General features: G+C 32.9%; 2 protein-coding genes and 2 long non-coding RNA genes across 12 annotated transcripts, besides 9 other annotated features; 1 reads left to right on the plus strand and 3 right to left on the minus strand.

Annotated features, from left to right (window-relative positions):
* Positions 1-621: 621 nt before the first annotated feature.
* On the minus strand, positions 622-2663 carry Arl4 (ADP ribosylation factor-like 4). Of its 3 annotated transcripts, none has more exons than NM_001258479.3 (5): positions 2535-2663; positions 2366-2485; positions 2211-2308; positions 2052-2154; positions 622-1266 (listed from the first exon to the last, which is right to left on the minus strand). In NM_001258479.3, the coding sequence occupies exons 1-5, from the start codon at positions 2601-2603 to the stop codon at positions 715-717; spliced, it is 942 nt and encodes a 313-aa protein (NP_001245408.1). In that variant the 5' UTR covers positions 2604-2663; the 3' UTR covers positions 622-714. The 3 variants fall into 3 exon arrangements, with proteins under 3 accessions (NP_001245408.1, NP_001259047.1, NP_651905.1); NM_001272118.1 differs by having other exon boundaries at positions 712-1266; positions 2052-2110; positions 2538-2663; NM_143648.3 differs by having other exon boundaries at positions 712-1266; positions 2538-2663.
* An 875-nt stretch (positions 2664-3538) lies between these two features.
* Positions 3539-4200: a mobile genetic element.
* lncRNA:CR46488 (long non-coding RNA:CR46488) lies at positions 3803-5372 on the minus strand. Of its 2 annotated transcripts, none has more exons than NR_167882.1 (2): positions 4843-5372; positions 3803-4790 (listed from the first exon to the last, which is right to left on the minus strand). It is a non-coding gene; the product is annotated as a long non-coding RNA:CR46488 (long non-coding RNA). The 2 variants fall into 2 exon arrangements; NR_167883.1 differs by having other exon boundaries at positions 4500-4783; positions 4843-5113.
* Positions 4201-7097: a mobile genetic element.
* Positions 5879-7001: a mobile genetic element.
* Positions 7098-7349: 252 nt separating the features above from the next.
* Positions 7350-17103, minus strand: Abcd1 (ATP binding cassette subfamily D member 1). Of its 6 annotated transcripts, NM_166740.2 has the most exons (11): positions 16618-16763; positions 14583-14660; positions 13272-13335; positions 11852-12522; positions 11699-11797; positions 11504-11643; positions 11271-11443; positions 9252-10114; positions 9101-9190; positions 7944-8069; positions 7499-7888 (listed from the first exon to the last, which is right to left on the minus strand). In NM_166740.2, exons 4-11 carry the CDS (start codon positions 12451-12453, stop codon positions 7789-7791), a joined length of 2193 nt encoding a protein of 730 aa, NP_726546.1. In that variant the 5' UTR covers positions 12454-12522; positions 13272-13335; positions 14583-14660; positions 16618-16763; the 3' UTR covers positions 7499-7788. The 6 variants fall into 6 exon arrangements, with proteins under 6 accessions (NP_726542.1, NP_726546.1, NP_726543.1 ...); NM_166736.4 differs by lacking the exons at positions 14583-14660; positions 16618-16763 and adding an exon at positions 16819-17103 and having other exon boundaries at positions 7350-7888; NM_166737.3 differs by lacking the exons at positions 14583-14660; positions 16618-16763 and adding an exon at positions 16947-17103.
* Positions 8239-8731: a mobile genetic element.
* Positions 10489-10888: a mobile genetic element.
* Positions 14157-14315: a mobile genetic element.
* Positions 14773-15017: a mobile genetic element.
* Positions 15914-16291: a mobile genetic element.
* Positions 17104-18005: 902 nt separating the features above from the next.
* lncRNA:CR44441 (long non-coding RNA:CR44441) lies at positions 18006-19174 on the plus strand. Its single transcript, NR_123744.2, has one exon. It is a non-coding gene; the product is annotated as a long non-coding RNA:CR44441 (long non-coding RNA).
* Positions 19175-19189: 15 nt separating this feature from the next.
* Positions 19190-19692: a mobile genetic element.
* Positions 19693-19823: the final 131 nt, after the last annotated feature.

A 19823-nucleotide genomic window follows, 5' to 3' on the forward strand; every position in this document is an offset into this window, starting at 1 on the left:
TATGTACGTCTTTTTAAAATTTTAAAACTTACTTTATCATATTTAAAATTTATTTTTTCATTAAAAAAAAATAGTTATCCCTATCACATTTTACCAATTCATCGCAAAATTCACGACGGAATTACGAAACAACAACATTAATAGCTCCCAAAGACCCAAAAGGGTATATGCATTAAAAAAACAAAAAAAACTTTTAGTAAGATGCTGTGCAAGCGGCACTCGCATAAAATAGCATCTAACGAACTTCTTAACGTAAAGCGCTCAGCAGTAATCCAAAGCGAAAAATACGAAACCTGTTGATCAAGGAATGGGTGCATTTAATTTTTCTGTTTACCTTGAGTGTAAGTGTAATTCGTGGAGATAGAAGTCAACAAATAGTTGTGTATTTCGTAACCGCCGAATAAGATTGCAAGCTCTGACAATTTAATGTATAATAAACTAAAAAAGTTTTTAAGCTTTTGGTAATAAAATTAAAATGTGGTTTTAATCGAATCAATTTGATCTAGGCTAGTCAACATTATTGAAAACTCTTGTTATTAATTATGTTAGCTTTAAACGCATTACCGTAAAGTTACCGACCAGTGAATTTAAAAAGTTTAGTTATATTCTAATAAAACGTCAATTATTTGTGTTTTTATTTATTTATTTAATTGTGCTAAAATGAGTAAATTTGAAAACACTGATAGACTTCCAAACTGTGTTCGATTATTTATGCTACAGATTTCTTTTATTTGACTTATTAATTTTTCGGCGTTTTAAAATCATATCATACAGAGCGTCCAAACCTTCTTGGAGACCCTCACCAGTTATAGCACAGGTTGGCTGTATATACCACCCCCTAAATTGCACAGAATTTGATGAAGACCTGTTCATCTTTTTGTTATGAAAACCATTTTTAACATCTTGTGGGTTTTTTTGATCCAGTACAGCAGAATTGTTGTGAGATTGCGGATATATAAAAGCTGTCAAGGCTCCTCCGCTTAACGTGGAATTGTGGTCTTTACTTTCAAGTGCAGGTTTTATGTGAATCATAGACGAATGCAGATGACTCTCTTTTTTCTCTTCTAAAGATTTATCTGTAATACTTTGGTTTGAAACTCTACAGCCAATTAAATTAATTGTGGGAGAAGAGTCGGAACTAGAGGGCATTGATATATTAGGCACCGGGTTGTAAAGTTCGTTCAGTCCTAAAAGTTTTTCCAGTTCCATTGCACCACAAGCGTTGGGCAGATCCTGTTTATTTGCTAGTATCAGAACGGGAACACCCTTTAAAATAAACAAAAATTATCGGTTTAAGTTTCACATTTACTTTTAATTAGATATTAATATTATATTATTATATTATTATTATATTAATATTAACATAGTATGTCAATACGTAAAGAAATAAAACGCTGAAATTACGATGGATGCCACTGCATGTACCAACGAAACGCGTTAGGAAAGTGCGAAACCACAATGTACACAATTTACACAAAATGTACATTTACATCCTAAAGATAAATCTGAAGCAGAGCACAGATCGTTTTGGAATTGTTTCATTTTACTTTTATCAGGACAATGACCCAAAGAACACGGCTTTAATGAACACTTGTGGAATACATTGGAGCATAACTTAATGGTGGAAGGAAATAGGCGACAAATTACATTTAGAAGCGGCTCTATGTAAGAAGTGGGTGGAAGTGGACCAATCCTATTTGGTAACTTTAGTTTCTTCCAAGCCAAGCCGACTTAATGAAGTCAACAAAATGAGGTGTATAATGACTTTTGATGAAAACCATATGGAAGTTTTTTTGGTTTTTGTAATATTATTAAGCTAAAAATGTCCAACAACACTCCTTTCATTTTTTTACGTTAATAAATAAATAAGTTGTTTTGATTTTAAATTTAAATCACATTGTGTATAAGACGTGAATGACACACTAACATTTAGAGAATCTGATAAACTAAACTAACTTAACAGTACGTTATTATTCTGATGTAATATAGAACAAATCGCAGGTTTGTTCTTTTACGCAGGGATGAATTACAAAATGTTCGTTATTTCTTACCTGGTTATCAGGACATTTAGCGGTACGCATTAATTCCATCTTAGCTTCTTCCATTCTTTCTGTATCAACAGAATCAATAACAAACAAAATGCCATCAGTGCAACTAAAAGTGATTTAATAAACCTTTAACATCAATTAAATTAATTTGAAATGTAATACCGTGTATAACTTCTCCAAAGTGGTCTCAATTTTTCTTGTCCTCCGACATCCCAAACCAAAAAATGAACTCCTTTTGCTTTGCCAAGGGTACATTGTACCTAATAATTTAAATTTCGCTTAAGAACCCAATGAAGCTGAATCTTTAAAACACATACCTTTTCACAATTAAATCCAATAGTTGGCACTGTGTTTAAGTATTGATCAAACTTAAGTCTGTATAAAGCCGTTGTTTTTCCCGCAGAATCCAAACCTAACATAACTACATGTAGAGTTGCCTTAAAAAAAATTATTTTGTTTGTATATCCTTGAAATTTGTCATTATACTACCTGTGATGGCAGTGCATCCAAAATATTTCCATTTTTTACCAACGGTTTTACCATTGTAGCACCCATTCTTCAATGAAATATTGTCGATTTTACATTACTCCTACTTCATTATATTTTCGTTTAATTCGATAACACACTGTTACCGATTAAATAATTTGATGTAGCTTAAATTACACTTCGCTCACACTATGCTCCAATTATGGAACCCTAGAACAAGAGTACTGTAAGTTGTTTCGATTACGTTGCTTATATCGAATGCCCGCTTGCACTAGGTGAGCATACATTTCCAAAGCAGTTGTGTCGTTGAATATTTGTTTTGTTTTTAGATACATTTTAAGTGCTTTGTTGTTAATAGTGAAGTAAAGCAAACATTTGGTTAAGAATATACATATTTCAATTATCCAACATCTTAATTATCTTAAAGTCTATTTAAGTTCAAAATCCAGATTTTATAGTAATCTAATAATATATGTGATCAATTTCAAATACTTCTGTTAATTAGGTCTATTGTCGATGTTTTGAGTTTCGATTGTAATTGAACTTTCTGATATGGTCAAGCTTAGGCATTACAAGATTTTGAATAGCCATCGAACTGTTTCGTCAGCGGTTATTGCCTACAAGCAAAGATCAATTGAAAGTGGATAGACCAATTTTCACAAATGAACAACAGGACAACAATCCAATTATTTAGAGTTTCATACATTTGTGTTTAAATTTTTTTTATAAAAACCATAGTCGTCTATAGAATATATGAAAAGGGTTAAAGTGCGTACGCTGTGTATTCTCATATAGCCTCAAACTATAATTCTGACCGGAACTTGTAAAAAGCAAGTATTGCACACATAATAACCGAAGCTCATCGAATTTTTGCATGTTTATGCAATTCTCGTCATTGTTTTCTGGTGTGTTAGAAGTCTTGCTAAGGCCTTCAATATTAGTTTGTATACATATATACATTTTTGATATATATTTATAGCCGTTACTCATGGAGTATAAGGGTATACTAAATTCGTTGAAAGTATGTAACAGGCAGAAGAAAGCCCATATAAATTATATACATATATAATGTACATTCTTGAACAGGATCAATAGCTGAGTCGATCTGGACATGTCCGTCTGTCCGTATGAACGTCGAGATCTCAGGAACTATAGAAGCTAGAAGATTGAGATTCAGCATACAGATTATAGAGACATTGACGCAGCGCAAGTTTGTTGACCCATGTTGACACACTCACTCTAAAGCCCACAAACCGCACAAAACTGCCAAGCCCACAGATTTGAACCACTTTTCGATGTTTTCATAATTTCATTAGTCTTGTTTTGATTATCAAGCATACTCAAACGCCCGAAAACCGCACAAAACTGCATCGCCGCGTTAAACCCAGGTTTAACATTTTTTCATAATTTTATTAGTCCTGTGAGTCTAAAGTCTGAAGCCGCCCAAGACTGGCTGGCCCACATTTTTGAAAAATTGTATATTGTATTGTAATAACTTATTGCCACGCCCACCAACAAAACCTCTACACTTTTAAAAAAATGTTGAATTGTTTTCTCATTTATTCCTCAATATCTATCGATATCCCAGAAAAATGATGAAATTTCTGGTTCGCATTCACACTAGCTAGTAACGGGCAAACGACAGTCGGAACACTTCCGCCTGTGGCAGCTTTCTTATACGCATACATTGACACTCGACAACTGTATGCATTGTATATTTGATTTATTTTCACTTTACAAGTTCTTAGATTTTAAGTGTATTTTACTTTTAATCAATTGGCACCATGTAAAAAATTCTGGTTTTTCATTACCCTTACATGATAATAAAAGAATATAGCATAGAAAAAGTAATAGCCGAATCTACCCTGCATTTCCGCCCACCGATGAATCACCGCTTAAGAGCGATAAAGAGCGCTTTGTATGAAAATCGGCGATGTTTTAAACATTGGCAGTCACCGCTATGAAAAAATTCGCACAAACACCGCTGAAAAAGCGCAAAATCATCGCTTTTAATCACCGCTTTTTAAGCGTATTTAAAACGGTAAATCATCGGTGTATTCTTCGCTTTTTCACCGCTGTTTATTCATTTAATCCTAACCCCTTTTTGAAGTGATAATTTTTTTTTTAAATTTTGTTTATTATTTAAATAATATTACAAATAAATATAAAATGCGTCTTGTTGTCCTTCGGAGTTAGGGCCACTTTCTTTTTAGTTGAGTTGGAATATGGGGTCCACATGTCCGATTAACCTTAAAGCTAAATATATTATTTATATTATGTATACAACAATGTATTACGAAAAATGTACCTTAAATGATCTCTTCAGGGAGTAGGACGCGTTGTTGCTTGTAAAATGAATCCATTGATGGAATTGCCTGGATTATTGAATTAAATTCGAAAACACTACCATTTTTATAAACACTGGCACTCAATTAAAATCTCGTCTACTTGTCACAAAAATCTAGCTATTATTGTTATTTCCCTATTACTCGTCCCCCTCCCTTCAAACAAGATACATATAATGTCTTTGCATGTTCCGCTTCTTACGACACCTATGCGCTCGGCGACTGAGAGCGTCTGGTTAGCAGTCGACAAGAAACAAAACAGAAATGAATTTATTTGGAATATCATCGATAGTCGGGAGAGCGTCGGCTCTGCAGCCGAAACAGTTGGCTTTGCTGGCGGAGCCGATGACTTGTGGAACTGCAGGGTATGTACAAAATATCATATAATAAATTTCATAAATGACTGTATTGGATTAATATTCATTACAGTATTCAGCTTCAGTACCTAAAGAAATCAATTTTTCAATATAAAGGTTGCATATTTTATTTATTTTATAAATATTACCTTTGATCATTGTACGTTTAGATTGTTTTTATTAAATATATTTTTAGAACGTAATTTCTTTTTTTTTTGGAAAACGTATGTTTTAAAAGCTAAGTACAAAAGCTATAAGAAATTTAAGATCGCAACATTATTTAAATAATGATGAACTTAATTTTAATTCTGTAAAAGATGCTGCTCACCTGTCCCCTGTTAAAAATTGTCGTATGTGCCGTTTTACACATTATTCATTATAAACATAAATATAAAAATGTAAATGTTAATTAATAAAAACCACTTCTTTAAAAAAATAATAGTCAAGGCATAAGTTTTTAAATAATATTTTAGTAGATCATTTTGCAACGAAATTATACAAAACTCTAAGTAATTAACTTCGTTTCATAGATCAAAATTGATTTCGCCCCGAAAATTGCCTTCTTGCACAAGTACGCACGCATACACACTCGATTATTGAATTAACAGACACAAGCAAGTGCATTCAATTTTAAGGTTTTTACCAAAGACACTAGAATAACAAGATGCGTAACGGCCATACATTGATTTGGCTCTATACAGCCACTTTTTTGGTGACGGCAAAAATTGCTTTCGAGAACGCGAATATGGGTGCGTGTTGTGCTAGAAGACGATTTTCGGGCGGAAATCAATTTTGATCGAAGAAACGAATTTACATTGTACATATTAGGGTAGTTTTTGCCAATTTCCTAGCAATATGATAAAATAAAATAATTTTTAAAAATTCGAGCCCTGACTATTATAATTTAAAAGCTTTTTAAATTCGTTTGTTAAAATCGCCGCTCGAATTAGCTACCGTTTACACATTTATATTTATGTTCAATTCTAAGTTGTCTCTCATCTAAAAATTTTTTTAAAAGCGAAATATTTTTTTTTGAACACTTTTAATGTTAATGTTACATCATATTAAGTCAAATGACTTAATAAATATACTAAATATTTAAAGGAAGTACAAAAAAAAGAAGACATTACGTTGAGAAATAAATATTTCATAAAAATAATACGAAGTAGAAAATATAAATTTATAAAATAAATAAAAATATGATAACTGTTTATTGCAAAAGTCGTATGAAAGACACTAGAATTATTCTAGTGTCTTTGCTTTGGTCATATCTTGAGTCACGAAGTACGGACACAAGCACTCAACAATCATTGCCTTATTAATTTTTCACACGCCGCAAGATGAATACTCTAATGACAAATATTCTTATATAAAGTCATTTTTGAAATTTATTTTGTGATAATATGTACATAGTTTTGGCTATTTCTAATCTATTTTCAAATAATAATAACGTTAAGGCAATGCAAAACATGAATTTTTCGCATGGTGCCAATTGATCAAAAATAATATAGATTTAAAGCCAAAGAACTTCTAAGGTGAAGGGCATATTTTGTCAAATTTACAATGCATGTGAATACGTGTGCACACATATAGATGTCTGCTATCACTTTGTGCGTTGAAAAGAGCTGTTCGCTGTAGCGCTCTTCGCTCTCTCGCTCTCTAACAAAAATTCGAGAGAGCCTAGAGCCACCTCTAGAGCCACGGCGAAAAAATCGTGTGCCAAAAAATCGTATGGCGTTACGCATCTTGTTATTCTAGTGTCTTTGTTTTTACTCTCTTAATTTTACGCGAGAGGAGTGAGAGCAATTTGGCCTTCACGAAAAAAGTGTCTGCAAAGTGCAAGACCAATGTGTATGGCCGTTTTTATTACATTATTCTTATGTCAACTCCCCTTTTGATTCTGATCATAAATTTATAGTATATAGTCGAAAATGGTGCAGGGTGTGTTTTTAGGTTCTCTCTATGCGGAACACTCTTGGCAGTGCTAGTTGTCACCAACGATAACTTTATGGGATAAGCATATGGGACCTGCCATGTATACCCAAATTATTATCCTACCACTTTAAGTCGTTTGACTTTAGCAAAAATTAAAACGCATCGACACTAGCAATTTTATTTAAGTGTACCTTTTATTTCAATTTACTACAATTTAAAATAAAGTTGCAATTCTTGGTCAAATATTAATTTAAAAGGCGATGTGGCACAATCCATTTTTTATACCTTTGCGATGGATATTGACATATAAAACGCAGACTTAAATATTCAAATTAAAATTTTAAGGTTTTTTAATATTGCTCACACCTATGCATAAAATCATATTTTTAGTTATGTTTAAAAAAAATTGTAAAAATAAAATAAAAGGAGTTTAAATTATATATAATAATTATATAATTATAATATTTATATAAGATTTTAAAAACCTGACGATTTGTGGAATTTGCTTATAAATCGGAAGACTGTATTCTATTACTGTTGTGTACACAATCTTGATAAGTAAGTTTATGTCAAAACTGCACGGGTATAAAAGCTTCGGTTCCCCGAAACAACTTTGTACTACGATAGAAATTGTCCTTTTTGTTCTTCATCTGAATTCATTTTTCTAAACTGCCAGTTTCCAAGACCGTCAAACTCCAAAATATGTGTGTGATATTTCCTAAAATGGTACGAATTTTAATAAGTTTGGTGAACCTTTTCTTAAATCATCTTACCACAAAGTAGGCCTGTGTGTTATGGTTAACAAAGTAATTCCCATTCCTTTAGCAATTTCATAAATCGAGCTTTCAACATCTATAGATACTGCACTGGTGCATTCATCAAGAAGGGCATAGCGCGGTCTAACAGGAAGAATTGAGTGATGTCCAGCGGTCAATATATCTTATAACCAAGCATGAAGTTAACTTACTTTCCCTACAATTCTTTCTTAAAGTATTGTTCTATTCAAAATTGATAAAGCTCTAGTAGAGAACTTTCGGGAATGTTTGATTAACAACTCAGTATAAAAACAAGAGAGAATGGTATAGTCGAGTTCCCCGACTATCAGATACCCGTTATTCAGCTAGTGTGAATGCAAACGTGAAATATCATTTTTCTGGGATAACGATAGATATTGGGGAATAAAATGAGAAAATATTTAAAAATTGTTTCAAAGTGTGGGCGTGACCGGTTCGTCGGCTTTACGGCGTTTGAGTGGGCGTGGTAAAATGTTTGTTTTGCAAATCTATAGAAATTTACAAGACTAATATGATAATATAATAATAAAAAATGACTAATACAATAAAATTATGAAAAAATTACGGAAAATGGTTAAAAAATGTGGGCGCGGCAGTTTTGTGCGGTTTGCGAGCATTAGAGTGGGCGAGGCACATGGGTCAACAAACTTCTAGCTTTTATAGTTTCTGAGATCTCGACGTTCACACGGACAGACGGACATGGCTAGATCGACTTTATATAGTCGATAATCCTTCAGCCTGTTACATACTTTTCAACGAATCTAGTATACCCCTTTACTTTACCTAACGGGTATAACTATATTTTAAGAGATATTAGTGGTCTTATTGGGCTAATTTAATGGTATTCAAAATAAAAGAGAGACTTGTAAGATATTGCTATAAACGGGCTACTATATCGTTGTTAAAAATGGCGGTCGGCAAAATATACTGGATTAATATTATTTTTTTAGGTGCTATAGTTTCTGAGATCCCTACGTTTATAAAAACAGAACCGGCCATGTCAACTCGGTTAGTAGTAACTCGGTAGTAGTTATAGGTTGAAAACAATTCCTTTTCTGTAACATACAATAACGAATCCAGTCTACCCTTTCACATTACCAAAAACGAATATATGCAAGAAAAAACTTCATTCATACCTATGATAAAACAAACGGGCTATCGCCATACGTTGTTTTTCACCTCCGGATAATATATCCTTCCAATCACGAACAACGTCAAAGCTATCCCTGAAAATAAGAATGGAAATTGACATTCCTTATTCCTTAAAATTAGCTAAATATAATTTACCGTTGAGCGATGTGCTCAAGGCTGACCATTTTCAAAATGGATCTTAGCTCGTTTTCAGTTATATGCTTGCGTTTCATATCTTCCCTCGTGTCAGGGTATATAATTTGATCACACAGGCTGCCGATTGACATATATGGACGTTGGGGAATGTAAAACATACATGGAACGTCTTTCACAGGCCTTGGTATGTGCAACTCCCCTGCGTATATAGGCCAAAGTCCACTTAGTATTCTAAACAAGCTCGATTTTCCACATCCATTTGGCCCAGTTATTAACAAGTGCACACCAGGCTCTATGCACAATGTAAGTTTTGGTACAACTATATCACAGTTAGGTGTGACCACTGGCACTGCACGAAGGCTAATTGACATATTTTTCGGATCATCTGAATAGATTATGCGACCCTTTGCTATTGGTTTTCCATTACGAAACTCAATAATACCGTTCGACTGATTGGATTCCATTACACTTGTCTTGCAATAAACTCCCAAAGCAGTTTCCTCAAAGACATCCATCATACCAGCCACTCTAAATGTGTAGCCAGCAAGCGACACGATTTCCTTGTAAGAAGACATTAATCGCTCAATCGCGTCTGCTGCGGAAATTAGTAAATTTCTAGCAGTAGTTAGATATTGAGTGCGTTCGCTAACTCGGGATTCCGATATGGCCGTGTTGGGAACGGTTCCAAGTCCTACGTCACTGCCGGTCAAAATTGGAAGTGATACCATAATCATTCCAGTACCCGACCAAACGTATTTCATAAAAAATTGTTCAAGCATTATAAACCAAAGCTTTTGGTTAAAAATTGTAGTCATTTGATTTACCAGGCGGTTGTATGCCTGCCTTAGCTGCTGCATTTCCACCTAAAAAATTTAAAAATAATGATTAACATATGTATACTTGTGAATTTTTGGTATGTATGTATGCGCCACCCAGAAATCCCAATTGCAGTGTTTTCTTTCAAGGCTAAACGTTAATAGCTAAAATAACTAAATAGTTCAAAGTGAAACTTGTTGAAAAACATTTATAAATTTTACTAGTACAGTAAGAGAGCATACTAAGAAAAATTCGACCCCTAAAGGTGTCACTTGTATATGGTTCACTTGCCAATCGATCCGGCCATTGGACAATCCTGCCTGTATGATAGCGGACATATCAGAGCTAGATGTTGCAGATTTAGTAACGCCTTTTGTTTCAGAACTATGTCACGTCCATTAAGCGCCCGGATCTGCCGATGCCATTACCAGATTCGTTAAATAGTATGTAAGAGGCAGAAGAAAGCGTGCCCGACCATATAAAGAATATATATATTTTTGGTCAGGATCAATAGCCGAGTCGATCATGTCAGTCTGTCCATATGAACGTCGAATTCACAGGAACTATAAAAGCTAGAAGGTTGAGATTCAGCATACAGATTCTAGAGACAAAGACGTATCGCAAGTTTGTTGACCCACGTTGCCACGATTTGCAAATAGTTTTTGGCACGTCCACTCTAACGCCCTTAAACCGCACTAAACTGCAACGCCTACATCTTTGAACCATTTTTCTAAATGTTTTCATAATTTTATTAGTCCTGTAAATTTTTATCGATTTGCTAAAACACTTGTTGCCACGCCCACTCTAACGCCGCAAAGCTCTCTTGTATTTTTTGTATTGTCTTGCTATTATTGAAAGGGTAGATATCTCACTTACTTTATGTACAAAATTAAAGTACCCCTTTTAATTTTATTCCTTTGATTTTTAATGTTTCGTTTTAATATTATTTATAATATAATATTTTTAATATTTCGTACAATACCTCATCCATTTCGGGTACATAAGTTTAAAAATGCTAAAGTTAAATTACGCGCGCATATCTAACTTCATTGACTACATTTCTTGATGAAAACATTAAGAAAAGTTTCAATCAAGTGTTACCAAATAATTCTTATCCCGATAGGTGGCTTATAAATATGTTGAATTATTGAAAAAAATAACATTTTAAACTTTGTTTCAGGGTCTAGAGAAATTTAAACTCACCTTATGACCTCCGTAAAAAGCAATTTCTTCCGCATTTGTTATTATGCGGGAGTGTATATGTCTTAAATACCCATATCTATTTGCTTCTTCCGATACCAGCTGTCCGAACTTCGGTGAAACAATTCTTAATATATGGGCTGTAAGGGCAATAACCCCGATTGATAATGCTGGTCCTAAATGTCGGAATAAAATAGTTAGAAACGCATTCCAAATAAAAGAATAATTGAATTAACCAGTTATAATGTTAGCTTTCATTTTTTTAGACGATCTCATTAGTGCCAAGCCAATAAGCATCAGATCGAAGCATGGTTTAGTCAGGCTACTATACAAATGAGCTACAGAATTTGCGAACACAGAAATATCTTCCGTAAGTCTACAAGAAAGATGACCTTATTAAATATTTTTTAAATTTTGAATCAATAACTTACCTATGATCCGCGTTTTCAATGCGTCCGTCCAAATTTGATACTCTGTAGTAATTTTGGTTTTTAAAATAGAGCCGATATGAGTGACGCACAAGCCGAGTTCTAAATCAAAAATGTAATTTTTATATTGTCTTAGTAGTAAAATTTGTTATTTACCGAAACGCCAGAGACAGTTTACTTTCGAGAAACCGTATCATAGAATTAACGAAAGTAGCAGGGATAGCAATTCCAAACCATTTAAGCAATACAAGGGCAAATTGCTTAATATCCTTTCGAACTATAAATTTAACAAGAGCTCCCTCCAATGCGGCAACATAAATACTAAGAAATGTTCGAGAAATCAAGCAAAAAGTATGAACGCTTAGTAATCCTGTTTCATAGCAGAAGGCCTGAGGAATCATTATTTTGGCCAACATTTGCAAATGTTTTAAAAACTCCTTATTTAGACCAGGCTCAACTAAATTATTTGTAGCTTTTTTTTTAAGCTGCTGTGCAACCAATAACTTTTCGGCCTCTGCAAGCTTGAAATCCTCTTCTGAGCTATCTCTTGTCGATGGTGAAAGTTGGCCATTGGTTTTTCCTTTTTGGGTCCTTACACTAGACGTAGTATTTACGTTTTTTACGTAAGGGATAGTAACTTTAATGGTAAGTGCTAGGATAGCACTAGTTACTAGAGCATAGCTAAAAGCGTGTTTTGTAAACCCATTATGTTCACACTTTTCTGCAATCCGGTCAACATATTTTGATAAAACACTCATTGTTGACAGTATAATAGTTCTTTGACGTTTGGATTTATCGTTGCACAAAACAGTTTATGAAAAATCGGACTGAAAATTATAAATAATATATTAAATTAAATTTTTCAAACTTGTGGCATAGTCTGCCATTTTGTTTTTGCATATGTATAGAAATTGAGAAGTAATGAGCGTATTTAGTAGAAGAATATGAGCTACAACTTAAACAAAATAAAACAGGTTGCCATGATCTTGTTAAAAAAATTATGAATACTTTTTTTCAAACAAAATGGTAAGAAATGGCACTAGATAGTAAAAAAAAAAACATAAGCCGTATTTTCTTCCGCTAAATTTAAAACGATAAAATAACTTTAATTATTTTAGAGGCCACAGAAATAAAGTCCGTATTCGACGCGCTCTTATATTAAACTAGTTAATCAGGCCTTTAAATTAATTTTCTTAATGGAAACAAGTAGAAATTGATAAGTTCCAAAAACCTTTGATAAGAACCACTCTTTTTGGCCCGTACGGATATCTAAATTAGTGCTCATAGCAAGACTGGAAATTTACATTTCTTTTATAAATTAAAAATTTAATATTATAAACAATTATAACAAAAAAACAAATTCGTATCCCTGTACATAGCTTAAAACAGCAAGGTGAACTTTTAAAAAAAATCTTAATGACACGTAATAGACTTTTTAATCTAAACGGTTGAAACGGATTAGATTAATAATACAGTTAAGCATAAGGCACCTTGTACCAACCCAAAGGAATGAAGAATATAAATTAATTATTGACAGAAATAATTAATAAAGAAATGTTTTGAAATATATATTTACCCTACAAAGTACTAAGCGGCTGCGTACGGCTTATATTCCTTCGCAATACGTCCTACATCTCCGCCTGTAGAGTAAAGTAGCTAAACTGAGTAATAGTTACTTGTGAAAGAATTAACAACGTAAGAAAAAAATTTGAACATTACATAATATATAATCCCCCAGAAAAGAAAAGAATATCATTACATACAACTAAGCTATTATGTATTTATATAGAAAGGTATTGCCTAAAAACCCTCAATGTTGACTGAAATCTGAGGTCATTTGATCTTAAAGCACTCATTGGCTATAGGTTGCAGGATATGCATACATGAATACCCCAAAATTATAAACATGGCTAGACCGAATCGGCTGTTGATGCCACTCAAGAAGTGTTACATACATTTAAGCGAGTTTGATTAACACAACTAAGAATATAATAAAAATTGGAGTTTATTGACACCTCGCATTTAAGATTTGCAAATGCAGGAAGATGTTTAATCCACCCGTGCCGGACAAAAAAAAAAAAAAACACACTTACAATAGCCAAGAAAGTTTTAGCAAATGGACATAATACTAGTTCTTATCGAAGGATAAGAGCAAATGAAAATACCTAAAACGGAAATAACTCTACAAAAAGAAAGAAAAGCCAATAAATTTGATATAATGTCTTTGAATAAGTCGGAACATGTAAAATAAAGCACCTTTGATAATTTACTGATTAACTCAAACCAACACTGCCAAGTACAGTACGAAGAATAATGATAAGTTAGCGGAAGAGGACTTTGAAACTACGTTATCGTTCTATTGACTGTAAACAAGAGATCGTTCCATAAAAATTCATACTCTCTAGACAATACCACTGCAGACGGCAGTCCACGTATTAATAAGTATGTATGGAAGCGTTTCCACGCCCAAGCTTTTGAAAAATTGTTGGATATTTTTTCATAATTTTATTAGTCTTGTATATTTCTATCGATTTGCCAAAAAGCGTTTTAACAAGTCCACTCTAACGCCATACAACCTTCAAAAACCGCCCACACTTTTGAAAAATAAGTTAATTTTTTTGGATTAACATTAATTTTCTTTCCCAATTTCTACCGATACTAATTAAAAATGTTGAAAATTTTCGGTCTTACTTGGGCTAGCTGATAACCGGAGAAGTCGACTATAGCGTTCTATCTTGTTTTAATTTCAAAGAAGAATATAACAATAAAATAACACATACACAAAATAATACCTTCTTAGGTATATGTGCAACAAAAACCAGCAGGGAAATAGGGGGATTTCAAAAAGAATTTGCTAGTGATATGTATTTTTAGCCTTACCACACACCTTTTTGGACTTGGCTGTTAAGGTCTGCCACCTTCCCAGAATAAAGCGTTGTTTATAAGTTAGATTTTTTGTAATAGGCTAAAAAAGACAAAAATTATGAAAAGACGACCTTCCAAAGGATCTTTGATTTGATAGTAGGTGTTTTATCTTCTTTTATTTTTGAAAGTTCTATCTTCCAGCTATGTTAAAACCGTTACTCAAAGAGTAAAAGGGTATACTAGATTTATTGAAAAGTATGTAAAAGGCAGAAGGAAGCGTTTCCGACCATCTTAAGTATATATTTACACTTCTGAACAATTTTTTAATTTTTCTCTCACTTTTTTCCCCCATATGTATCGATATCACAGAAAAATGATTATATTCCGCGTTCGCATTCACACTAGCTAAGTAACGGGTATCTGATGGTCGGGGAACTTGACTATAGCATTCTCTCTTGATATTATTTCGGAGGGTAACAGAACTGCTTTATGGTAAAAGTACAGTTTCCCAGAAAAATTTCCTCAAATTGTACAATAAAAAACTAAATAAAAAAAATAATAATAAAAAACTACATATATTCTTTATCGCGGAATAAAATGTAAGATTTAAAGTCACTTGGAAATCCATATTAAATATTTTGTATATAATTTAATTCGAAATTGATCGAGTCTTACGGCAATTCAGAAGGGAATTGCTAATGGATGATCCAATTATTGTTACTGACCGATGACCTGATATGATAGACGCATTTAACAGACTTTGCACTTTAAGCTATATAGATGTATGAATGTAGATAGTAATGGGTAGTGAGTTAGTTGTTTTTTTATTTATCTTCTTCCCTAAATGTTTTTAGCTGTCGAGAACAGAGTGGGCTTAGTTTAAAATTTTAAAGCTTTTCTTGTTATTATTTTAAGTTTTTTTGATTTACAACTAATTTGGTAGTTGATAACCTAAAGGTACATAAATGAAACATTACAAATGTTTCAATGTACATGAATAAAACATTAAAAATGTCGGGCACTAAGAAATAATTGATACTCGACAACTGTAGCAGCTGACGGCAAACAGCTCTATGTCTTTCAGAGATAAACTGTTTAATAGCAAACTTGTAAGTATTGAATAACATATCGCAGAAATGTTTGTCAGATATTAAAGAACTCCGGGGACAGATCGGCTTTTTATTAAATTCATCGAATCTTTTTATACAGGCAAATTGTACCTACAACCTGTACCTATAAATATGTACGTACATACATACATATGTGATTTGTCTTATGCTTTATGTTTGCAATACGAAAACCACGGGACAAATCTCAATCTAAATTGTATTACCCAAATGTAACAATTTAACTAAAGAGAATGCTATAGTCGACTTCCCCGAATATCAGATACCCGTTTCTCAGCTAGTGTACATGCGGACGGAAAATTAATCAATTTTCTGGAGATATTGTGGAATAAAATGAGAAAACAATTAAAAATGTTAAAAAGTGTGGTCGTGACCGGTTTGGCAGCCTTAGGGCGTTAGAGGTTAAAAGTTATTTGACAAGAATAATAAATTAATGACAAAATTTACAAAAATTTTTCAAAAATGTTGGTCCTTTGAGCGTTTTTAGGGCGTGGCAACATGCGTCTCTAGAATCTATATGCTGAACCCTTTAGCTTTTATATTTCCTGAGATCTCGACGTTCATACTTTCAGACGGACATGGGCAAATTGACTCGGCTATTAATAAACGGATGTTTTACTGGCAGTAAAACTTACGAGCGTAGGTAGGTTTTAATTTATACATAACATTTCAAACCCTTTGTTCACATTTCAATGTTTACTGTGAATAATACTCCAGCGATAATTAAATTTTAGAAAACATATTCGTTGAATGTATAAGCATACATTATTTTTATATATACATAAATATGTATATGCATGTATGTATATTAGATTGCTAGGTTTGGATTTTTACTGAAGTACGATACACAGTTTGATTTCGTGAATCATTATAGTTTTCCTAAAGATTAATAAAAAAAAAAACACTTATAGCTACTACTACTTGCACAACTTTTTGTTAGAAAATTTTATACGTCAGGAAAATAAACTATGAATGACTACTTGACGGCAATGTTTATAAACGATTTGTACTGTTAGAATAGACAGTCCCCGAAGGATACTGCCAGGCAAGTGAAAGAATCTAAGGCTATGACCGAACTGCACAAGAGCTTAAAGCTTGTTGTTTTCAGTAAAAGTATGTACATAGCCATACCTAGGTGCACAGTTAGTATGTGTGAGGTATGGATTGCTGTAAGCGTTCTTTGCCATTTCAGTTACATTAAACGTCAATAAACTGAAAAAAATAACCATACTTTTTTATACGCATATACAAACACGTACATTTTGGCATTAATCGTCCATATAATCAATAACATTTTACGATGGCTTTCGATGGTTTCAAAAATAATAGATATATATATATATAGAGTTATTAGTTGTAAAAGGCAGGTTTCGTAGGTTTGGATTAATTTTCAAATAGAAAAGTAACTTACTTAGTAATGTCTCAAACTTTTCCAATCAAAATTTTATGTGTGGCTATGTGCGTAAAGATAGCGTCACATGCTTAGTAACAATTATGGAACGGTGGAAATAAAATACGTGGGCCCTTTAAAATTGTTTTTAATTAAAAAAGATTGGACAAAAGTTCCTTTTAAAAGTATCCTGCAAATTGTAGTGTGAGTACACTTTTAGGGATGGCTTCCTTCATTCTTGTATTGTTGTACCAATTTGGAACAGCAAAAAAAATGACTGAAAATATATAAAGTTAACATTTACATATCCTAAAATACTTCCGTTGATTTTGTCTCCAATGTCAATAAAGCAACCGAGAACTTTGAGAATAATGAGAAGGAAAGATATCGTTTATTCCAGGATTCAGTTTTTCTAGTTACTATATTCCATTCAGCATCAGAACCAAAATCGATCCCCGGAAAAGTTTAAATTATTCATTTGGAAGTTAACATGTCGATAACAGTAACGCCTAAATAACCTAAACAGCTACTTTTTTGGTTTGGCATATCTGCCTCGCACTCGCAATTTTAATGCAATTTTCATTGCAAAACAGCAATATATACTCATATTTGCATTCTATGAAATTTATTAATAATATTAAATAAGTTAGTTTTGATATTGGCAATACTAACAACAAAAATTTGTATATACATAAACAATATAATTTTTCGTTTCCGCAAAATAGAAAATAATTTAAAACAATAAGTGCTGTAAGGAACAAAAGAAGATTTTAGACAAATAAAAGGTAAAAAATAGTATTATACATAATACATAGTAGTTGTGGCAGCACGTTGCATATAACTGTGTCTCAAATGTACAAACGATTACGAACTTTCACTATCACATCTGCTAAAAAACCATTTGATAATGGAACTGGGCTATGACAATGATCGATATTTTATGAAAAAAAACGTGTAATATCTATATATATTAATACGAACACACAAAGATAAAATGTTTTTTCCAAGACTTTAAAAAGTGGTTGAACAAAAGTTTGTGAACATTTTAGGATAAGTGCCAATATTATACATAAATCATTCGACTATCTATCACTCTTGGCGCTTTGGAAGATAGACAGGACTTCCTAATAATAACAAAGCTCACAAAAACCTTATTCAACGCTAACAACTCCCCAATCATAAAAAATATTAAAATCATACCGCTCATCAAAACGTCCCCCATACAAATCAGCAATAGACCGAATAATAGAAAAAGCAAAGCCCATTAACTACCATTTAAACAACAAAAAATACCCGCGCAGTCCTTACCTCCCTGGAACACCAATCTCTCCAAAATTGACACAACACTCAATAAGTTCAACGAAAGCAACACGACCCCACAACTTTTCAGGAGACTTTTTACAGAAAAGCAAACGAACGGTCTTCGCAGCAGAGCTTCTAGCCCTTATAGGCCCTAAAAACCAACAAAAATAAAAGAGGAAAATTCTGCATATGTTCAGACTCACTTTCCGCTATTAAAAATCTAAACAACAGCGATCACTACATATCTCACGCACGCAACCTACTACAAAAATTCAATACCAATTTTAAACTCCTTTGGATACTAGGACAAGTTGGAATACAACAAGCCAACCACTTACAACTATTGAATAAGAAATACCTAACCAAGATGAAAAAAACTTGGTTTCAAACATCCAACAAATCATCTTATCAGACTCGGGACATACACTAATAACACACAAGCACTACCTCGACCAAACCCAACAGACAATCAGTCAGTTCTGCAACGACAAACATATTAAATATCCTTAAATACATTTATATCGTCAATCTGTACTACCAGCTATAATGTAACCTTAACAAGATTATTCTATCCATCTAGATGTAAACAAGGAGGAAGGCCTCTGCTGCCGCAGCTTTTATTAATTCACTAGCTCTTAATTTAAATTATTTGTTATTTTATTAGAAATGCTTACTTATATCTCTTATATATTTTTAATGGAATCAAGTATATACATTTATTTTACGACTAACAGTAAAAATTTAGTTTACAAAAGAATTATATATCAAGTAACAGTGTTTATACCCGTTACTCGTAAAATAAAAATGTACACTACATTCGTTGAAAAGTTTGTAACGGGCAAAAGGAAGCGTTTAAGACCATGTAAAGTATATGTATATATTCTTGATAAGGATCAATAACCGAGTCGATCTAGCCATTTCCGTCTGTCCGTATGAACGTCGAGATCTCAGGAACTATAAAAGCTATAAGGTTGGGATTCAGCATACAGATTCCAAAGACATAGACGCAGCGTAAGTTTGCCCATTATGCCACGTCTAACACTTTTGAAAATGTTTAGATTTTTCTTATTTTTATTGTTTGTCTTGCTAATTTTTATCTATATACCACTGTGGCCATGGTTATCCTTTCACCAATAAAACGCCCTAAAGGGTCACGGACGCACTTTTAAAAAATTGATTAAAATTTTGTCTCATATTATTCTCTAATATCTATAGAAACACCAGAAAATTATTAAATTTCACGTTCGCATTGCCACTAGCTGAGTAAGCTGGGTATCTGATAGTCGCGGAACTCGACTATAGCATTATCTCTTGTTATATATGTATGTATGTTATAATTGTGTGATTTGTATAATTATTTATTCGTAGCCATGAATAATAAAGAAAAATGACATGATTGTCCGACCAGGTTCAATCCAACATACACAATAACCGCAATATATAA

The sequence above is a fragment of the Drosophila melanogaster genome, chromosome 4 (assembly GCF_000001215.4).
Source record: "Drosophila melanogaster chromosome 4".
NCBI classification, from domain to species: Eukaryota; Metazoa; Arthropoda; class Insecta; order Diptera; family Drosophilidae; genus Drosophila; species Drosophila melanogaster.

What these genes read in the sequence shown, in the direction of transcription:
- Abcd1 (NM_166736.4), bottom strand. Translation starts at nt 12,453, where the DNA reads ATGAGTGTTTTATCAAAATATGTTGACCGGATTGCAGAAAAGTGTGAA. An exon ending in AAACTGTCTCTGGCGTTTCG is followed by an intron (nt 11,798 to 11,851) that starts GTAAATAACAAA and finishes TTTTTGATTTAG; the next exon opens with AACTCGGCTTGTGCGTCACT. An exon ending in ACACACAGGCCTACTTTGTG is followed by an intron (nt 7,889 to 7,943) that starts GTAAGATGATTT and finishes GTACCATTTTAG; the next exon opens with GAAATATCACACACATATTT.
- Arl4 (NM_001258479.3), bottom strand. Translation starts at nt 2,603, where the DNA reads ATGGGTGCTACAATGGTAAAACCGTTGGTAAAAAATGGAAATATTTTG. An exon ending in ATGCACTGCCATCACAGGTA is followed by an intron (nt 2,486 to 2,534) that starts GTATAATGACAA and finishes ATTTTTTTTAAG; the next exon opens with GCAACTCTACATGTAGTTAT. An exon ending in CTTTGGAGAAGTTATACACG is followed by an intron (nt 2,155 to 2,210) that starts GTATTACATTTC and finishes AATCACTTTTAG; the next exon opens with TTGCACTGATGGCATTTTGT.